We start from the raw sequence: 23,003 nt of genomic DNA, 5'->3' as shown, positions 1-23,003 counted from the left end.
AATGTAATATCATATAAAACACCCATCTGTGATTTTTTCCAAAGTATTCAATTTAATTTAAAACATTGGAATCGCATGAAAAGCTTCTCTGTACAGACTGTTAATTTCTGAAAGTTACTAGAGAAATACAAAGTATGAGTAAAATGTTGCTTTGCAAGTGATTAAAAAAGGAGAGGGCTTGTAAATTTGAGTGTATGACTGTTTCGGTAGCTTTAGAATGCTGTAGGCTCTGTACTGTGCATGGTTATGAACAGGCTGGGATACTAACCTCTGTTCCGAATTCAGGATGGTCTGTAGTTGTATGAAATAAACTGGGTGAGGGAGGAAAAGCAACCTTGTTCCACATCTCTTTTAAAGTTCAGAGGATTTTGTTTTCTACAAACACACCTAAAACCAGAGAATTTTTCTATTTCTCTCTCATGGACTAGAAATGGACATTCTAAAACCACAAGAAGTCTGAGTCTGAGATACAATTTTATCTAAAATGGGAAGGTGATCTCTTAAGAAATGCACTTCTTTTTTCTTTTTCATTTTCTTTCTTTTTTTTTGGTAGGAATTACAGCCCAGCTACCATGTGTGAGAGACTATTAAATTTGGAGAAGATCTGAAGATGTTTCTTGAAAACAAAGCTGACAGACAGATGAATCCAAAGGCTGGATAAAAATGAGGAACGATGTTTAAGCACAGGCTATGGAGGCTTCCAGAAAGACCTCACTTATGGATTCTTCATTGGAAAAGCCAGTGAGTCCCAAACTGTAGTTTCCAAATAGTATCTGAAATGACACACTAATGCTGGTGAGCTCTTCTTTTGCAGCTCCAGAGAAGTGGACATAAATGTCATTCTGAACAACCCTTATTTTGAAGAGAATAATGTTATATTCAACCCGACAGGAAGCCTGAGTAAATTCACCTCTTATATCCCTGGCTTCATAGGTTTCTTTCTTTCCCTTCCCTCCTTCCTTCCTTCCTTCCTTCCTTCCTTCCTTCCTTCCTTCCTTCCTTCCTTCCTTCCTTCCTTCCTTCCTTTTCTTTTTTCAGATTGTTCAATTGAGTATGCATTTTATAATCCCTAAATGTAGAGCTCCATTATTTATATATTCTAGAAGCTTATAATTGTGTTCTATACAATGGTAGCTATGACTGGTTTCTTAATGAATGTGAATCACTAAGAAATATTTAACTTTTGGCTAGAGCATCATCCAAATATGCTTTATGCACTTTGAGCTATGTGCATTGTTGTGAGTTTAACAAATGCAGAAATTTCTAGAGGAAAGAAAGTAGCTTTCTTATCAGTATAAAATACAAAAGAAAAATACCAAATTTTTTCAAGAGGAAGCTCTTGCCTGACAGTTCAGCACAGTGCAGGGGGTGTGGGCTGAGCACACCCTGCCAAGTTTTATTTTCTTCCTTTTCAGGGAGAAATGAGTCTTGCTTGTTGGCTGTCAAGCATCACCCTATGGAAGTCAGAGAGATTTATGAGCTTCAAGAGCCCTGTATGTCATGAGCTAGACTCGGAGTAGGAGCAAAATCTAGGCTATCTTGCTGTATTCACAGATTTCTTCTTGTCAAGAGACCAGGAGACTGGGAAATGAAAAAGCTACCTGTAACGTTGGTAAAGCAGTTGTACACGTATGTGAACTATTTGAGAGAGTGGGGAACAGAGTGGTACAGAAGTTGTAAAGTCACTGCATAGTAAAACCATTGGGTAAATCACACAAGTGTCTCTTGAGAGAATTTAAATGGATTCTTCTATACATTTACTGCATAGAGCTAAGACTTATTAGCATTGTCAATTACTAACATAAACCATTGTATTTGTTTAATGAAGAAAGTTTCAAGAGCACACAGCAGAAATATACCTCCTACTGAAAAAACAATGTGTATTTTCAAGTATTTCTAAAAATGTTATTTTCTAAGGTCATTGACTTTGACTAGAAGAGTCTAGGATTTTGTGAAAATGCTAGTTCTCTTGATTGTCCAGACAGAGTGTACAGACTGAAGATGTGACTCAACTCTTGAAGTCTGAGATTTGCAGCCTATTCCAAACTGAGCACTCAGAATGACCTTCCTGGGATGTCAAATGCCTTCAGAGAATGTTTCTTGTTTGTGAGTATTGGAAAGGGGAAGCTATTCTAGGACCTTGAGAAGGTAAGACTAGCGTAATGAACATTTTCTTTTCTGAAGTAAGGAACTCTTTCTGCAAAATTCAATATTATATCATGAAATGCCTCATTCCAGGTCAGTAGAGGGTTATCGACCTAAGTAGCCAGATGTTGAACAAGGGTAATTTGCCCCATAGAATAACGTCACATAGCTCTTCAGAAGGACTTCAAGAAATTCTTAGTAAATTGAACAAGCACTCTTGTTGAAGGAACAATTTCACAAATGGACCGGACTTTCTAATGAACAATTTGAACAAGCCCTCTCTCTGACATCAGATTTCCTTCCTGACATAAAACTGTAAAAAAATAATCTGAATTATTACTTCTGTTACAGTGCCATTTTGCTCAAAATATTTCATTCAGGGATTCATATATAATTACCCACCTAATAAAAGGAGCTATTAGGTTGTAAAGATCCTATCCCTTCCATGCTCTTTTAAAATTATGACCTACTCAAGCTTGAAATCAAAGGCAGAGCTGAAAGGAATAATTCAGCTGAAACTCTCTTCCTGGGTTTTCAAGTCACCTAACTGATAAATAAGCAAACTAGCTCTCTTTTGGCGATTCAGCTGCAACAGGATTAACTTCAAATGCAGCTGAAAATTGAAAAACTAAAAGGGTGCACTCAAAATGTTCTTAATTTCACCGAGTTCCAAGCTGTAGATAAACATGGCAATAAAAGTTTAAAATTCTAGCTCACAATGAAGGTGCAGCTTTGAAAAGCAGCCACTGGAGTTATGATGTATCAGAAGTGTCTACTGGCTTCTCCCCTCAGGTCCTGTGTCTCTGGGCAGGTTGGGGGAGAGTTGGTCGGGGTGGGGTAGAAGGTTCCCTTGACAACAGGGCCTGGTAGTTGCCACTTAACCAATACTGCTCACTCTGTCAGTGAGGACCTTGTTGGTGGAAGTGACATCACTCAAGAGAAGGTACTGTTTGAAACTGCCTTCCACTTCCCTTCCTAGGGGCCTGTTCTCAGGAAGTCTGCTATCTCTGCAGAAGGTTACAGGGATGTTGGTCAGGAGGCCATGCGATCTGTGGAGGTGGCCACCTCACTGAAGGCTGGCTGCCAAGGAGAACTCAGGGAGGGACGGGGCGAAGGGGGGGGATCTCTTCCAGACAGTCTCCTGAGGAAGATGACCTTGGTCAAGCTTTGAAATGTCATCACAGTATGGTATGGCACAAAAGCCACCCAAATTGAAAACTGTCCGATGACAAGCTTAAGCACATAATTACCATGTGTCTGAAGAGACTGTATATTGTGTCCTCGGTCAGGAAATGGATGGCTGCTGGCAGGATGCCACTGTTTGCAGGTTTTTGTGTTCCTGTTCTCCAGACATAAATGTGAAGAGGGTGGATTTACAAACACTTAACTTGCTAAATTGGGTGAATTTTACAGCGCTTGCTAACATCCACCACTTGCTAAACTGAACGACTGAGTTACAAAACATAAGTGTTTGCTGCCTTTTGTTTGTTTACCTATTTACTTTTTGTGCTGTCAGGAAAACATCCACTCCTTTGGTGCTATGTAGTGAGAGAATTCCCATGGGCGCTTTGTACTTTGACGGTGAAAAGAAAACAGTGAGCTCGCACGGAGTTGCCATAACGTGGTACAGGCTTAAATAATGCACTTGCATTTTGTAAGACTAGACCTACACATAAGAAAATGACAGGCCTCGATGAAGGAAAACATAAGCATTCGTTATGACAGTGTGATCACTGCCGTGGAAAAGACCCAGGCCTATGCTAGCAGTTTTAGCCTTGACATTGCAGTGGAGCTGTATCTCTGTTTTGTTTAGGGGCTTCATAGTCATCATTCTTAAATTCCTGATGCCTATGAAAGAAAGGAGGCGGATTCCTTCTGAACTGCTTCAGGACCTTCCGGGACTGAGTGGTCCTGAAGGTTGGCCTGTACATTGGTTAGGGGACTTGGACACAGGTGTGCTGTTTATGGGTAATTGGTATGCTGCAAAGTTCCTGGAAAATTCACCTCATCAATTCAGCAACTCATGTTAAAAGGCCGAGCCTGTGATGGCGTTAAGTTGCTTCATTAGCCCTTCCAAACTTGCCATTTGTTCACTTAAATCATCCTGTTCATACACCTACAGAGAGAACGAGAGCAAAGCGTTAGTACAGGTGCATGTCAACGTGTTCCTTTTATGAAGATGGCCCCATGTGGTTGGGTCACTCTGTAGTCTCAAGCATGACACAGTGGCCCATAGCCAGGGCTGGACTCAGAAAATAATCACTGAATGAAGATGCTGGTAATGAAAGAGGTGGTGATGAATGATTGCATACTGTTTCAACTTCATCCCTGCAATGAGGAAAAAGCTTCCATAAAAAAATAATAATAATAATTATATATATATATATATATATATATATATATATATATATATATATAGAGAGAGAGAGAGAGAGAGAGAGAGAGAGAGAGAGAGAGAGAGAGAGAGAGTTTCAAATCAAGTTCCCCCAATCACTAGCTGTGGTCTCAGACAAGTTAGTGAACCTCTCTGATGTATAGTTCTTAGCTAGTGTGGGGACAGAGTCCCAGAGAGCAGGTTCCAGGCTCTCAGCCTCAAAAGGAAAGATGCTGGCTCGGATAGTAGATGGCCATCAGCTGTGGCTAGTTGGCCATCAGAAGTTACCGGTTAGCCATTCACCACTGATATAACTGCCGTGGTTGAGCTAGCAAGTGCAGATTGAAGTTAGCAAGGGGGGTTGGATGGCAGAGAAGCAGACGGCAGGCTGCGCATTGTGTGGTTCCTGCTTCCAGCCGCCAGTGAGAATATAGTGGTATAGCTCCCCTGTCTACGGCTCCGTGGGTGTCCCTTTTTGGCCTCACCATGTCCTGTGTTCTGGTGCGGGGAGCAGGAGCTGAGACCCTGCGTGACACTACAAAACGATGATAATGCTAATCTATTTCATGGGTTATTCTGAGCATCCTGTGGCATGTTTAGTCCCTATTACAGTGTCCAGCACATGGTACCTATTCACTACATTACCTCCTTTTCCTTTCCCCAGGTCACTCATGAGTATGTGAACAGAATTTACGGTACCAGGTTTCTTTTCTTTGTAACACAAGCTAGGCACACTTTTGTGAGGGAACGTGATGGGCTTTGCCTTGACCAATGAAAAGTCTGAGGATTACAACTTCAGTTTGTGTGTAGGAACAATAGTCTCACCTCAAACTAGGGTTGGTTTTATGTATAGTTGTAAAGGTAACCTTATGGTAAAATTTGATTGGTGGATAAAATGGAGAGGCTGAACTGCAGTAATCTCATTGAATGTACTCTCTGTAACACTCACTGTGAGCCACCAGAAACATGTCATTAGTAATACTGGATTGTTAGTTATCACAGAGGCCCTCGGCCCTAGCCTCAGGGAATTCTGATTCCCTAGGTCGATGAAGGGTTAGAATCTTCTCTCTCTCTCTCTCTCTCTCTCTCTCTCTCTCTCTCTCTCTCTCTCTCTCTCTCCCTGCTTCCCTCCCTCCTAAAGCACCCCAGGTAATTTTGATGGTCAGCTAGTGGGGTAAACAAGGTTATGGTGTTGATTTGAATCCCAGTTCTTTGATATACGTGACTTTTTTGAGCCTGTCTCCCTATGTGTCATGGGAATAGCAAGCATGCCTCATTGGGCACCTGGGAAGATTCAACAAGTCAGTGTTGGTGAGTAGTAGCTGCTCAATAAATGTTAATTTCTTTTTCTCCTTTCTCAACATACCCTTTTTTTTTTTACTAACACAGACCTGCCATACTTTATTTTTTTCGTTAGCTCATTCATTTGATTAAGATATTGAACCAACTTGAGGTCTGAGTCCTGATTTCTAGTTCTGCATAGGCCAGGAAGGATTGCTCAGCACCATGGTCAGAATGTATATCAAATCCTGCCACATAACTACCTTTAATCTCATGAGACCACTGGTGGAGATTTTATGGGGGAACAGACACAAAGCCACTTCAGCCACTAACGAAACAACTCAAATGCCTGGTATCAAACACATTGGTCATTTACTGTGTAATCTTCAGACCTTAATGGGGATTGAAAAGTAGATAATTTGGCTCAAAAGACTGATCTATATATGATGAGGGGTTGAAGTGAGGTGATTAGTTAGTAACTTCTTTCCCAAATGCTGTCTTTGTTGTCTGGGTTATTTTTCTTGAATTATCTGGGTCTCATTACCCAATACCAGAAACTCTAGCCATATGTAGTTATTGGATTTTTGAAATGTGGATAATCTGAATTGAGATGTTATACACACACACACACACACACACACACACACACATACACACACACACAAACACTCACACATACAGAGGGTGCCAAAATACATTTTAATGTGTATACATTGTTTTGGCACCTCTGGTATATAATATACACACCATATTCTGAACACTTAGTATAAAAAATGTAAAGTGTCTTACTGACAATTTTTCTATATGCTGTATGTTAAAATGATAATATTTTGGAAATATTGGGTTAGATAAAATATATTATTCAAATTAATCTCGTCTATTCGTTTTTACATCTCTTAGTGTGGTTCCTCGAAAATTTAAAATTACACACATGGTTTATATACTATTTCTATAAAATACTACTGATATAGATTATTTTCCCCATTTCTGTATTTCCTTTAATGTATAATCTTACTGCTCTTCATATTACACTTTTGGCTGTCACTCCTTAGAATCAACCTTAAGTATAAAAATGGGCCACCTGACATGATTCCTTGTAAGATGAGATATATAAATTTACGAATTTGATCTGATTTGAGACATGGCCAACAACCTGGAGACTAAACAAATATTGCAGTAAACAGCAATATCCTGACCAAGTAGTGTATTAGAGTCTTATAAATTTTAATCTTTTTAAATATACAAAAGTATGTTAATTACATAACATACTTCTGTCAAACATTCACAGACATACATGTAACCAGACGCCATGGTTTCCAAGTAGTTAAAATATTTCATTGCTTGTAATACTAAAAACAATAAAATTGAGAAAAAATGATTGTTCATTAAAGTGAGATGATTCTAATCTGTTTTTATCCCCTTCCAGTCTTCTTATTTTTCAAGGTTTCTGATATCTTAGTTCCTTAGCCTTCTTTTAAATATTTTCTCTTGGATTATATTCAGAAGCACTCAAAAATTTTCTCAATTACTGATTTTAGGCAACATCTTTTAAAATTTCTTCCACAGTATATGATTGGGAGAAATATTTGTTCTCTCAAAATTTAGATTTATTTTGTCGTCAATGATTTGCTTTCTGAGTTTTCTAATTTGATCACTTTTTAGCTTCTTCCATTAGTAAACTTGTTCTCTCATTAAATAAACTTTCCCCTTTTATTTTCTAAATGTGTCAGTTCCTTGTCTTTTTTTCTTACATTCCTTCATTTCTTCACTTTGTATTTTCTTCTCAGTTCCATATGTCTACACTATTTATGACTTTAAAAGTGACATGTAACTTCAGAAAACTCCTCAGAATATAGATTTCTGTTACTGCTTTTTATCTTAAAGAATAATTATATAGTTTTATTTCCAGGTATGCCAAGGCATTTCATTCCATGGGAAGGAAACACACACACCTGCACGCTGTAAATCCTCACTTAATGTCATCAACAGGTTCTACAAATATATATCTATATGTAGTTAAGTCCTCACTTCACCATTATATGTGAAATGACTTACAAGGAAACCAATTTTACCAGAGGCTAATTGATATATAAATAAGAGTTAAGTTTGTACAGCATCTCAACAATGTTATAATGAAACATTTGAACAAAACATGATGTGAGAACCTGCTGTATATATTATATACAAAAATATATAAACACATACACACACACACACACACACACACATAACAGGTGTCTGTAAAGTCACACATTCTGTAGCTATCTGCTTATGTATTTCTAAGATTGCCTTTATGTACCAGTAATTTTTAAGTTACTAAATCCCTCACATAAATCCCCCCCCCCCAATTTTTTCTCTCCATATTCAAGTGCAGGAAAACAGAACAAAACAAACGACAATAAGAGCAATGATGGCTTGCGGTTAATGGAGAGTGCTGGTTGGCTTAGGCTGAGCTGCACAGCCCTAGTCATCACTTCACTTGGCACAATGTGACCTTCAAGGATGGCCTTACATTGGCTGGATCCTCTGCTGCTTTGTGGCTTTCCTCAGACACTTCAGGGGCTGTTGGCACAGATACAGGAAGCAAAGGAGATCTTGCCTTTCCAGCCAACCCAAGAGAAGCTGTTTTAACATGAGTCTTAGGAAGAGTAGGCCCTGAAATAGAAAACACAGAGTAATGAAAATAATGTATGAAACAGTCTGGGGATCAATCACTGAAGTGTGTAAGCCAAATCCGGTGGGTTGGCATTGATTTTAGGTTATTGTTCATTCTGTAGTTTAGAGATGAATTCTGACAGGATGAATGGGCTCATTTTATTTCTACTAAATGGAAGACAAATTCTGATTAGGCCTCTCCAGATGACGCTTCACCAGTCATACGTAATTTCAAGTGGGTTTCAAATCATGCTGCGAAAGGTTGCCTAGGAGCTCATGGCCAACCTGACAGAAAGTCATTACGAATTTTCTGTTTGAAAAAAAAAAAAAAAAAGACATTATTCTGTCCTGATCAGTATAATTTCTCTCAATAAAATACATTCTAATATTCATGCAAATCATTTGAGGAATTGCTGGGTCTACTAGATGACATTTCTGTCTGCTATAAACAATGGCTACCTTTTCTTTGTGAGTCTGAAATTTGCCTTATAAATCCGGCTTAGCTTAGAGCAGTAATATAACTTTGTCCCTATAGCCTACAATAAAAATTTTATAAAGGCTTATCGAATCAGCAAGTATACCTCATGTACCTGAGGACTTTTGTCATTCTTAGCATTGTAACCAAGACCTCAGCATTAGAAGGTATTAAATTAAACCATGGAAAGATGTTTGCCTCAGTTCTCTTCTATTATCAGTGATGATATTAGAGTTCTAATAATCCCACTGGCCTACTATAGATTTTTTGGGGGAAAAAGTTGTTTTTTACCGTACTTTGGAAAACACAATTCTAGTTAATAAAACTCAAAAAATTATTCTACAATCAGAGAAATAGGGGGCATTTGCTTATTGGGGAAATAAGCAATCTAGTAGGCCAGAAATTTGCTATATGCTAGACAAAATAAAAAATGATACGTCCTAACAATACCAGCTTTTCTCAAACCATGGCCTAGCATGTAATTCATATTTATATCCTTTCACTCTTCTTAACCTGCGAGGATCACAAGTCCGCAGTTGGAATGATTTATCACCACAGGATGATCTATACACCCTCATAGTCCTATACAGACAATACAATTTGAGTTAACATTATTAATTTAATGTGATGAGTAGGTTGTTGGGCTAAACACAAGAGCCATGTAAGTTTGGTATTGACTGCTATGTCACAGTCATTTTGGATGTGTCATATGTGCTCAGTTTTCACTACCAATTTTCTCTGGTTAAACAAAAGGCAAAGCTTTATTCTTCCAGAGAATGTAATGCCAGCTGGTCTTCATTGGATGCGAACCAACCGTTTGTATGGTAAGCTACCTCTACCCTTTTATTTTTAGCTTCTGACTATAAATACAGTGTTCCTGGAGCCAACTTAGTTGTAAACCCAAATACAAAGGCAGGCACTAAAAACCTTGGCAGAACGATGCTATCCAATGGCCCTCCAGATGCTCGAACATGTGTAATTCACATTAATATTGTAGATGAGTAGTTAAGGGAAAGCACGAAGTTCAAAGAGGAATCTTCATAGTGCACTGCTGAAGTCTGAGAATGTATCTACTGAACTCCTACTTTGAGTTGCATTTTCTGAATTATGTTTATCTTCTCTTCTAGAATGTTCACAGTGTCCTCCTTAAAGCTGAGGTTAGCTTAATGGCCACAGAACGCTGTTCCTCCTAGAACATGCCACGAGCCGTCTCTTCCTTCCCTGTGTTTAATAGAGCCATTGCATTTTAACAACACTTTTTGTGTATCTTTTATTTATACAAATCTTTTCTGCTACAATTTTGACCCTAGGTTTCCTTGATGACAAAATCTACTTTTTAAATTTGTTTAATAAGCTAAACTATTTCTGATAACAATTTAGCCCTTAACAAACCACATGCAATGTGTGTCTACCGTATATTGCAAATCGATTCACTTTATCATAGATCTCTACAAAGAGAGTGACATAAGATAACATAAATGACATGGCATAGATTATTATGTAGAAAATTCAAACAGGCTTGTGCCTGTTTTATATTAGGAAACATATAAGAGTAAAGATTCTTTTAGAATTCATCAGACTGTTCTATATAATTCCCTAATATTTATTTGACTACTTTATTTTTTTTTTTGCAGTTTTACATGTAGAGAAATTACAGTTCTCTCTATAAAAATATATTCTGATGATATATTTTCTGCCCAGGATCCTAAACACTTGGGTAGATTCAGAGTGTATTTTACTGTGTCTGAAGCACTTACATTATTATAATAAGATGCAGGTGTGCCTAACGAGCACCGTAAGTCAAACCCATTGGAACGAAGATCATTATAATAATTGATTGTCTCTAGTGTCCAGGCAACAGTTATACATTTAGAACCTACTGAGTATTGAACAATACACAAGACACTGTGAATTTACAAAAGAAATTGAAGACATTGTCTTGGCTGAAATACCACACAAAGTGTTCAAACCTCAAGTGACTGCCTTTTCTCAAGTAATATTCACAGATTCAAAGGAATTTAGAATGTTGGAATCTCTTGGGTTCTAGGAGTTCACCTGGTGACTTTCTCTTTATTTTGTTGAAGAGAACACTGAGGTCCCTGGAGACCAAGAGATCGAGGTAGAATTAATTTCAATATAATTCGACTACAGGAGAAGAATTTGAATTGTCTCTAAGAGTTCATTATTAGCAAGGTTTTTCTAGTGTAGTATATGGCCTTAAATATTTTTCTTTCCTTTTCCTGAATGGGGAGTTATAGAAAAGACCAAGAGGGAAATTTCCCAGGAGAGATTTACCAACAGGCAATAAGATTATTTTGATCTCAAAATTTCCCTTTAGTAAAGGGGAATGGATGTTTAAAATCCAGATTCTCATGAAAATATCTTGTGTTGGAAAGCTGACACTGTGGGTCAGCCCTTGGGTGTGCAGTAACCCGCACCTACACTATATTAGCATTTGGGTAGATTCAGCATTTTCTATTCTGATCCTCAGACGTTTAAAGCTTGGGCACTGGTGAAGCCTGTATCTGCATAAGCTCACCAAGCTGTGCTTCTTCCTTCACTAATGTACTCATAGTTCACCACGTGTTAGTTACTGCCTCCTGTCCTGATTTTGTAGCCTTTGTCTGTATTCTTTTACTGGTCAATGGACCCACTTTTAATCCTCACCTCATGCCTGAGACCTTACCAGTGGCCTTCCCAAAAGGCTAAATTCTGAATGCATTTTCTACACCATTGAAATCAAACAAACACCTTTATATAAAATAACCAGTCTCATGGCATGGACTACCTTCAACTGATAAAGCAGTGCAATCACCTGGCATTTGGATTAGTAATGGCTGGGAGCTTGGTCCAATCTAAAGAGGGCACTGGCAACAATTTTGCTGCCTCTTACCTACTGATGAATTGCTACTATTGGGAGACCATTTATCCTGAGTCTATTCCTACTTATTGAACTTTCCTGGATTTTAGCGGCACATGGGGCTTTGCTACACTTCCTCTGTTGCTATCTGGCCTTTTCTACACTGCCCTCGGAAGTGAGTTTAATACCCATTTTGTTCTTGGAGCCCTGCCCCCCTTCTTTGTATGCTTCTTCTCCGTGATGGGCTGATTTAAGGCATGGTAGCCTTTGCTGAGCCAGGTGGTGTTTCGACACACTGGAATAGAGCCATGGTCCTAGCCTTCCAAAGAAAGAATGGAAATAGTAGCCATTAGAAAAACATTTTCTTTAAGGTCTTAAACTTCTATTCTTCAATGTCAAGAAGTGATAGACTTTTTGACAGCTTATCCTATTTTTGTAGATCTAGAGAGCAGCCTACAGAGAAGACTTCGTATTGATTTCTTTGCTTTGGAGAATGACATGTTAATGATTGGTCTAAATATGAATAATTTCAATGAAATGTCTACTAACGTTATCAGAGCACTATATCAAAGCAAAAGAAAAGGAGAGACAAAAATTAGAATCTTTTCCATGGCCCCCAACTGTTAATTTAATATAATCTTAGCTCGGCAGTCAATATTCTCTGTGATAACTCCCGAATATGAAAACCGACTTTCAGAATATGATCAAGGAAACCCATGTCATGTTCAGAGAGGCAGGTAAGCAAATGAGAGATGAGGGGTCCCTAATCCTGAAGACCAAGCTGATCTTCATGACAAAAAGTTTATGATTTCCTGTGTTATTTACTTTTTGCCCCATAATAGTAAATAAAATGTGTGTGATCTATACAACGGATTCCAAGGACAGAATGAGTGCTCAAGTAAATTTTCAAATATTGAGACAGAGTCCTAGCATGGGACTTAGGGGCCCCAGTCTTATTTAGTTTTGTGATAGCCTCATTTCTTTGCGTCTTGATTTCTTTATGTCTGTAAAGGGTAAACAATTTATTCTTTAAGCTATTAGCTATAACAATTATGCAAGGAAAGGGAATATAACTATTTATCTATACCAAAATTACATTTGGATTTATTTGTTCTCCTTAAGATTCAGGAAGCATTAGTTAATCCATTGGTAAAAATGAATCCAGAGAAATTTGAAGCAAGTGAATCCTTAACTCATACATTACAACAGTTGGATTTTAAACTGGTATTTTCTAGGTTAAAAAAAAAAAAAGTTCTATCATTTTTCTCTTAAAATTGTTAGTGAAAAACCTTAACAACAACTATGGTTGTTTTACTTTATTTCAAACTAACAACAGAAAGTTCAAGTAGAAACAAGCAGTATTAAATTACTATGAAGTTAAATGATCCATGATTCATTGAAAGATTTAAATTTACAAATGCTCAATCTGAAACCAGTATAGATTCCCCCTAACCAGGGTGCATGTGGGAATGCTTCAGCTGACCCTTGGGTGAAACACATTATGCTGGTATGCTAAATAAATGGGTTTACAGGGATATACAACTCATCAAGAGAGCGTTGCTCTGGTTTTAATGTTACTCTCCTCAGCAGGACCCACTGAGTGGGGGAAATACAAATGATGCTGGAGTTCTGAGACGGCCAGCGGTGTGCATCAGTGTAGATGAGCAGCCTCAGCAGGCATTTACTGTTTTAAGCTGTATTTTCACAGTACAGTTATTAAACACTTCATTCGCTCATTAGTACATAATATACGACTACCAGGTGTGGATTCCTGCTGGCATCTCCTTGCAGAGGGTTCTCTCTAGTAAAATGACTCTTGGTGAGACACATTAGATGCTGCAGCAGGCGTGGAGTGAACAGACTCACCTGAGTCCAACCCGAGGCCAGTGTGTAGCATGGTTTTGATTTCAATATGCATTTTCACACCCTTGCCTACTTTTTCCTATTTCCTATCTCACTTTCCATTCTTTCGCCCTTAAGGATAAAGCTAAAATGGGTAGCTTTGGAGAGGCCTGGGTTCTCCTCTTCACTTCATCTCTGACAAATGAAACAGCTTCTCTTGGTCCAGTTTCCACGTGAACTATAATATTATTTTAACAAGTTTTTATTATTAAGCAATTACTCTGTGCTCAGGTTGTCTGTAAGAATTTGGAAGTGTCATGCTTCTCACACTTCTCACATGCAAAAAGCTTTTTAGGTTCTGAAAGAAATAAGACTATATATATATATATATATATATATATATATATATATATATATGTAATTTCCAATGGGCCATGAGTCTCTGGGTTCCTTGATTTACACTGGGTGATCAGCACCTTTTCCCTATTATTTCCACAATTGGAACCCAGACAGAGAAGGGTTAAAACTTAGGCACTCTCTTCCTCTCCCACAGGCACATAAAATACCATAACACACCTTTGCCTACATTGTCATGTATGTTCTTTAAAATAGGCCCTTTTAAAACCTATCTTAGTGCTCACTTCTTGAGGATAGGAAAGTCAAAGTTCAAAGAAGATGAGGGACTTGCTCAAAGCCACTCAGCTGGCAAGTGGGGTTTGACTACTATTATTGTTAAAATATTTGTTCATTCCTCGACAAAAACAAAGAGAATACAATGCAGGCATTTATGGAAAGCAGAATGAAGTGGAGAAGACATTCTTGGTGCTGGAAAGAGAAGGAGAGAGTGAGAGAGAAGGAGAGTAGGCAACAGTGACAGTGAGGGATGGTGGTAGTGGGTGATGGAAGAGAAGTAGAAGAAAGAATAAGCAACATATCTCTGCTCACTTTTCTATCTTGATCACTTTTCTATCTTGATCCCAGCTAGACTTGTTCCCATCTAAGTGGTGAACCAATGCAAATATAAATGTCAACACATCACGGAAGTGAAAACTGCTGATGTCCTGGAAAAGAATTATATATATAACACATGGTTTTAGAGTTTGCCTTTGATTGAATAATACAAAGGGAGACAATTGTCTTCAAACAGCTGTTCTCTTTTTGTATCCCTTCTTCCTTCTGAGATGCTTTAGCCCCACACACTGTCCTCATACCCTTCTTTTTGCGCATGTCCCATACGAGATACCAAGAGCCCTACATACTCACCCCCATGATAGAAAATGATCCCACAACTTAACCTGTGACAAACTGTGAGAAGCTTATCTTTTCCTTCTTGGGTTTGTTTACATTTTATAAGCTAAATGATACAAAGGGCCATTAAGGGATACTTTTCTACAAATGAGTCTTCCGCCACCATTGCACCTGGGTAGGGGACATGCCTCTGCTTCCCGGAACACCTCTCAAATCTGATGCTGAGATTTTTTTCCACCTTTTTTTTTTTTTTTTTTCCCACTAGGCTACAAGGCGTCCAGTTTATGAGCTTCAACAATTAAACAACAATCCAATAAGTAATTTAATTCCTCCCCTGAGGTAATACCAAGACCTAGTAGTCCGATTATAAAGATACGGTCTTTCTCAGTTCTACTTATTTGTAGTTTGTTGTACCTTCGCACCTTTGCAAATTGGAATCCAAGTCCTGAATTTACTGAGCACATCAGAAGCTACTCAAAAGTAATGAAAAAAAAAAAAAAAAAAGCAAAGTTTTCAAAATACTGGAGAGAAAGAAGTGACCAACTGTGTTGGAAACATAAGTTAAATATTGTCCCAGATGGCTTTGAATCCATAAAAAATCCTGTATACAAAGAGGTGATCATTTTGCATTTTATGATGGGTAAAGGAGAAAATTGCAGAAGGGTTTAAAAGGAGCTAGAATTGATAAATAGTCATATGAAGTTTATGTTGGGAAATAATGACTAAGCAATGATGGATAAGAAGCCTTTCAGGACAAAAAACATTGTATAACTTGTCTTTTTGTCCTTAGTACCTACGTCAGTGCCTAATTCATACATTGTGAAATTTGTTCCTAGAAACAAGACTGAGGGAGACAAAAGCCACACCTAGCAGATGAGCCTGCAGAGATTTTGCACTCGTAATTCTGTCTGTTCCTGTTTCTTGATTTAGAAACCTCAGAATAGAGAAAAGTAGAAGAAAACTCCTCAGTGATCATGAGAAATAAATTCATCAGGTCAGTGCTATACCCTCACTTTCCCTTGATGCTTGTTTGTGGTTCCTAGACAAGCACCAAGGGAAACAAAACACCCACACAAACCAAAACCCAAACTACAAACTGAGGACTAAAACATCTGTATTGCTTTTTGGCAGGCTCGCAAAATTCAAGGTAAAAATATGATTCCACATTATTTCCATTTCTCACTTTAAGAGGTCTCTTTTGACTTCCTGTGTTCTTTTGCATATAATGTCAAAGTCAAGGGGCCTCTCAGTTAATTTCATGGACATTCCAGATCATATTTTAGATAGTTTGTTATAAAAGACACATTTGTATCCTCTTCCCAAATCTATTCTTTAATTTTCTTTCTAACTTTTCCTACCCTGTTTGCAACAAGAAGCAACAGGTTTGAATACGTTATAATTACTGCAATTCAGATGTTTTGTGCTTGTAGGAGGAAAATTGTCAATTCTGCTCTCCATGAAAAATAGGCTTAAAAATCTCTTCTTTATTATCTCATTGTTGATGATACCCTGGTGATGAAACTTGAGAGAAATCACACTCTCAACTCTTAAAGAAACAAATGACGCTGCACAAAGTTTCCATATTGTTTCATGAAAATATTAGGAAAATGTAGAAACAGTGCAGAAATCCAGACATCAGTCTTGCACAACTTTTGTAATTATATGCTGTGTGTCGAATGTCATCATAGCTCAAATTCAACCACATTAGTATGCAATAGATTACATTTCTGGTAATATTTCATATGCTGTATAAATATAATAATTTCCACTTAAAAAAAAGCAATTTGTTTTGCAAATACTGGGAATATTTCCCTTCATAAAGACAATTTGATTACCACAGAGGATTCTGTTTTTATAGGAAAGCCTTTATTACTCAGAACCAGATTTCTTCCTATCATGAAATAATTTATTTTTTATCTGGTTTCATCTTTAACAGAAGTCATCAAAACACACACACACACACACACACACACACACACACACACAGAGGGGGAGACGAGAGAGAGAGAGAGAGAGAGAGAGAGAGAGAGAGAGAGAGAGAGAGAGAAAATGACTATAACCAGAAATATAATTTCGAGATTCTATTCTGAGGTGAGTACACTATCAATTTAATCCAATCTTTCCCAACTTTGACAGGTATATCTCTCAAATTGACCAAAGCACAACATGAACAATATTTTCAAGTCAGGAAAATCATTTTCAAAGCTCACAGAGACTTAGTCAGTGAGGTATGGTCATATATTTAAAACATGGTTTCAACTGTAAGAGTTAAAGACCTTAGTCCCTTCCACCACAAAGAACATGGCTGCCATTGAGGAAACCAACTTAAGTGAGCATTTCCATTTATGCCACTGACCAACTTCTTTCCTGTATTTTGCTACCATACGTCTAGGGGTGGTCTATACTTTCACATTGCCTACTTATTTATTCCTCATGGCTCTCTCAACCACCTGGCTTTTGCCCTCACCAATCTATACAAATGTCAGATATAAAGGTCATAAGTACTCTTATAATTTTTCAGCTTAATGAGTATCTGCCCTGTAAACCTTTCTATGGAATTTGTTAGTCATTATGTTTCCACTTCTAAGATTCATAGAAATATCCCTGAAATCAGAATGCTCTATACAAGTGATTTTATACAATTATTAGAGTTTTTATTTTCCCCCTTAACATTATGCAACTAAACCAATGGTATATATTCCAAAGTAAAGGCATCTTTACATACTTGCTGACATGTTAGAGGCAAAGGGAACTGATGCCCACAATTTCCTATGAAATGCATCAAACATTAAGGTAGATGGATAGACAAATAAATACGTGGCAAAGAAAATAGGAAAAAAATGTTAATTATGGAACCTAGATGGTAGGAATATAGGAGTTCACTATACAATTTTCCTGAGCATTTGATATTTTTATAATAAAACATTAGAAGAAAAAAATCTATGGCCACTTTGAATCAAGGAGCTATTATATATAAAACTGACTTTTCCTTGAAATACTCTCTCTTATTGGCTTCTGAAAAACTATACTACCATTGTTTTCCTATCTCTAGTACCTGTTCTTTACTCCCTCATAAAATGTAGATTGACCTTAAATTTCAGTTTTCAAATTTCTTTTTTGTCCTTCCAATTCTTTCCCTGGGAGTTGTCATCTAATTCTATTTACTATATGCTAAAACTCTTAACTCCCTGAGAATGATTACCTAGTCCTCTGTTCAGTTGTGACTTCCCTCTTGAATTCATAATGCTGTACCATATTCACTAGATATTTCCACTCGGATGTCCCACTGCCCCTTCAGGCTCAGCAGACTTCACTCTGTCTTCCATTCTCTCATTTCTTTCAAGGAATAACCTCTCAGCTCACTCCCCTCTTTCCATGTTTATTACCGTGTTCCCAAGGACACAGGATTAAAACAACAGGCATCTTGGACCTCACCTTCTCCCTCATTCTTCATATCCAATCATTCACTCAGTCACCTGTTTCTTCTTTTGGAAGAGAATGCTTGCGGCTGTCTCTTCCATCTATTCTCATTGCCAACAATCTGCATCACACTTTCTATCTCAATCTTGGTTTGCCATTTGATCCTCCCAAAACATTGCTGTTTTCATTCACCATACTCTGCCCTTCTTCAGCTTATCTCATGATTACTCTACTAATCATTCATCCTATAAATAGCAAGACTGCTTTACCTACAGACTCTGAAAACATTTTGTATTTTCTCGTCTCTGGGTCTTTACTTACTTCCTGGTACACTTTTGTGATTCTCCAGCAATCGGGGAAGAGAATAGATATTATAGTCATGCAGAACTAGACTTATATCCTGTCACTGCCCTTTAATAACTGTGACCTTGGAGATGTTATTAAATTCTTCTATAACCTGGGTTCCTCCCCTATAAATGGACACGGCCTACTTCATAGAGATAGTGTTGGATTTAGGGAAAAGTATTTGCAAAATGGCGTTCTCAGTATTTGTTTTATAGCTAACATAGAATTGGCAACTGATAAACATTTATGTATCACAACATGTTTTCTATTTTACGGTGAGCTGTCCAGAAATTCAATTTCCTGAGAATAGTCTACTCCCCAAAGATACTAGTTAACTGAGATTTTCTTATTCTCATATGGGAAATTATTTATGAGAGAAAAAATGTGTTTCTATGCAATGTTTCATAAACTCTTCAATATTCAACATATTCTGAAGCATGAAGTTTCTGAATATTTCATATCTACAAAATTATTGGAAGGTAGTTCTGAAAAATAGGCTGTAGGCTATCTTGTACAAGGGTTAGAAATAAGCCCATATTATCTTTGGATTTTTGATAACTATATAGATATTTATTTTAGTCTTCCAATGAGAAATAAAACTTTCTCTAGTTGGATGTGTTGAGCCAATTCAAGTATGAAAAATGTAATCAATACATATTTGGAAAGGAAACCAAAAAACTGTGACAGAATAAAAACCAATGGAAATGTAAATAATACATAGAGAATACGGAAATAAACAAAGTCTGCTTTTTGTATTTTTCTTTTCCTCCTGTGAATGCATGAGCTGCAGTATTTTGTCATGGTTATAAGTTCTGTAGAAGAGATTAGAATACTTCTGGAAAAATAATTGCAATGTAGATATTTACATGTTAATAAAAATGCCAAAATATAGGTTGAGTGTTTAATATTTGTCACATTACTATTTACAGATTCTTGTTCCTTTATGTATATGTATTATAATATAGTTGTTCAGAAAAGCAGGCATTAGCCTCAGAAAGACCTAGGTTCAAATCTTTGCCTTGTCCTGTCAATATAGTGGGACATTGAATGAATTATTTTATATTCTCTGCTTCCAAGGTTCCTCCTCATGAGTAAAGTGGGAGAAATAATCCTTTTCTCTTGGTGTTTTTGTGAAGATGACCTGACATAGTGAACGTGTGGCTGTTTGCTAAAGGTGATGATCAGTGATAAGGTTTGCAAATGCCATCATCAGAGTTAGAGTCAGTGCATTTTTCCTTGAGTAACTACTGGGGCCCAGCACGTATTAGGCTTCATTTCAGTTTTCAAATTTCTTTGTTTCCTTCAAATTCTTTCCCTGGGAGTCGTCATGTAACTCTATTTACTATATGCTAAGACTCTTAATTTTTAACTGTTATATTAAAGAATATTGAAAATTGGTGTCTATCATGATATTAAGTGTTGATTTGGGAAGCTAAGTCATGTAAGTGTGAAATACTTAACTAGAATCATATTACATACAGAACAAAAGTATAACATCTGAGCTTTGACCCAGGGAAAGACGTAGAGAAGGTACTGATGATGTGACATCTGGGAGACAAGTATCACGGAGTTAGAGAAGGAGAGAGGGATGGTGCCTGACTGGTGGGTTTGGCCTCCGACCGGAAGAGGAGGCTCCAGGTCAGCTTTCAGGAACTGGATTCTGCACCATGTGTCTAACCCAGGAACTCAAAGAGAGAGGTAAGTAGGAGGCTTCTGTGCAGAAAGTTCTCAAACATTTAAAACATCAAGAGACCTAGGAAAATTCATCTTTAAACCTTTTTCTCAGGGGTAGTTTCTATCATTGTTCCTCTCCCTGATCTGGAATTCAAATACTTGTGCTCCGGTAGGTGCCTATAGAGTACCTGTTTCCATTTGAATTCAGAAGCTCTGATGGGGGGTGGGGGCGTGGGGGACTTCTAATGTAAAAGAAAGTGTGTGCGTGTGTCGGGAGTGGGTGAAACATGGAGGGTGAGAGGAAGAAAGACTTGAATTGTTCAAACATTTATTGGAGAAACAGGTTCCTTTTCTTTAAGAACTGTCTTCTCTCCAATCCCCTCTTTAACACAACTGAGCCTCCTCAAACACATACTTACTCCTTAGCGTTATTTTATACCTAATCAGTGATTCATGATGATATCGTTTATGATATTATGTAACTCATAATATCATAATGTCTTCATTACTCAAACATTTCTTTAATTACCTCCCATTCTCTGTAATTTCTATTGTCATTATTTATAGGTTCACTTTTCCTTATTACCACCAGAAAAGTTTAAAAATATCTGTTCTACAGATTTTATATGCCGTTCTTACTTGTGTGACTCTGGTTGAATCTGAAATTTTCATTGAACGTTGGATGAGTCATCACTGGGGAAAATGTGAAGTGCTCTCCACCTTACCCTGCAACACAGGGTGCCAAGGACAAGTTATCATGACCCCTGTACAATGCCAACACATCTCAGTTTCCCACAGGTGCTTATCTTCTGGAGAAAATTTATCATAGAGTTGTGGATCGCATCTATCACTCTTCATTTGGGCAACAAAAATAAGACAGAGTTTCAGAAGTGGGACCTCTATTAAGACATTTACAAGTACTAATCTAACCAATTCCTTCATCAGGCATTAAAACATGTACACAACATCCCCAGGTGTTTCTGCAGAAGATGAATGGCTTAATTTTGCAGAATTTCATTTGAGCAGGGCAAAAGTGTTTTTCTCTTGGCCTTGGATTCTGGAAGGTTAGCTCTGCAAAAGGTTTTTGGAATTAGTTTGGGGAAAAAAAAAAAAAAAAAAGTAAAACAAAACCAGACGTTGGTGTTCATATTCCCTAGCTGAGCCTAAATGCAGGGTGATGACAAAATGGCAGGTTAAGCGATCCTTAACTTATTGCAGAGAATGATCAATTTGAGACTCTAATGAAAGCTATGTACCCACTCACTAGAAAAAATGCACACACACATACAGACACACAGAGAAATGTGAATTTAATTTCAGATGAGTTATCAAAGTTACCCAACCCACAAGTTCTTCCATGAACCCGAGGTGAAGCATACATGATCTGTGCCAGAACCTCCCTACTCAACGTGTGATCCACAGAGGGATAGCATTTCATCGCCTGGAATAATTTTAGAAATGCAGAATCCCAGGCTCTTCTCCAGACCCACCAAATCAGAACCTACCTTTTAATAAGATCTGCAGGTGATTCCTAGTCATACCAAATTAGAGGAAGTCAGAATGTCACCAACAAACCTGTGCATCTATTGGGCATAAATCCTTATTGGGCTTGAGGAACAAATATTCATAACAGTTGGTTGGGACACAGGTTAAGGAATTGGAGGGGAAATTTAATGCAGTTAGATTTAAAGGTGTGGGTGGGAGATAGCTTCTTGGCTGTCAGATTAATTTATGATTGCAGAAAGACCTGTTCAATTGGAAGAGGCCATGCCTCACTCTAGACTCAGGAAACAATATTCAGACATCTATGAGCAGCTTCCCCACACGTCTTTGCTCACCATTCTGTCTTCTGTGCAATGGCCCATTTCACTGGCTGTCCTTTTTCTGTTGCATAAACTTTTGGTGTAATACAACATTTGGGAGTTAGATCTAGTTTCATCAATTGAACCATTAAAATGCACTTTTATACTTCCTTCCACATGATCCCACTGCTCTGAATATAAGGCAGCGGAGACATCATTGGGCCAAATTTACAAGGCAATGTGGTTTCTAGATTCCATCAAATCAGAAGCTCCTGAATTCACTGTTAACATTTTTAACTAGCATAATTCATGTTTACCTGCTTCGACTCCTTAAAGAAAATGAAGCACAACCTTCCTAGCCTATACTTTACTTTCCCCATTTATAGTTGTGGAAAATTGAAGCATGAAGATGTTAAATGACATTTTCAAGGCTAACCTGGCCAGTGAGCATGGAGCTGGGTCCTAGTGGTTTTATTATTTTCCCCCAGTAAGTGCTCTTCTGGTCACACTTTCCTCCAGCCTGGAAGAGATCCAGAGGATTGGTGGCACTCTCCTTGTCACGTGGCAACCCTGTCCTGCCCTTACTGTGGCAGTGCGGTAGGCGTCAGCCCAGATCTGTGTACACAGGCAGCCTGGTTCTATTAAATAACTGATGTACCACTCCAGAGAGTAGCCCAAAAGAAAATAAGCAAACAAATAACTATCATTTTAACTGCAATACCAACTGAAATGAAAGGTTAAACTAGTAATCTCGGATTTCAAAGCTATACTACCATATTATTGTAGTTTAAAATATGCAATTTCTATTAAAAATCATGACTCAGGTGACCACGGAAGTAGAAAGGTGCCAACAACTGGGTAAGAGAATGGGAAATGTGAAAC

The 23,003-nt window shown here is 37.7% G+C and overlaps 1 protein-coding gene across 3 annotated transcripts in view; it reads right to left on the bottom strand.

Moving 5' to 3' along the window:
* Positions 1-536: 536 nt before the first annotated feature.
* DCC (DCC netrin 1 receptor) overlaps positions 537-23,003 on the bottom strand; it is a 1,044,138-nt gene continuing 1,021,671 nt past the window's right edge. For all 3 annotated transcript variants that reach the window (XM_019721869.3, XM_074339961.2, XM_074339962.2), the window contains exons 28-29: positions 8,313-8,455; positions 537-4,261 (exon numbers count right to left, since the gene is read on the bottom strand). In XM_019721869.3, coding sequence (XP_019577428.3) covers positions 4,172-4,261; positions 8,313-8,455 — 233 coding nt within the window. In that variant the 3' untranslated portion in view covers positions 537-4,171. The remainder of the gene's footprint in view (positions 4,262-8,312; positions 8,456-23,003) is intronic.

This window comes from Rhinolophus sinicus, chromosome 4, assembly GCF_057876585.1.
Source record: "Rhinolophus sinicus isolate RSI-liver-muscle chromosome 4, RSI-T2T, whole genome shotgun sequence".
Taxonomy (NCBI): domain Eukaryota; kingdom Metazoa; phylum Chordata; class Mammalia; order Chiroptera; family Rhinolophidae; genus Rhinolophus; species Rhinolophus sinicus.
The sequence above is the reverse complement of the archived record's forward strand: the minus strand, read 5'-3'. Positions and strand labels throughout refer to the sequence as shown.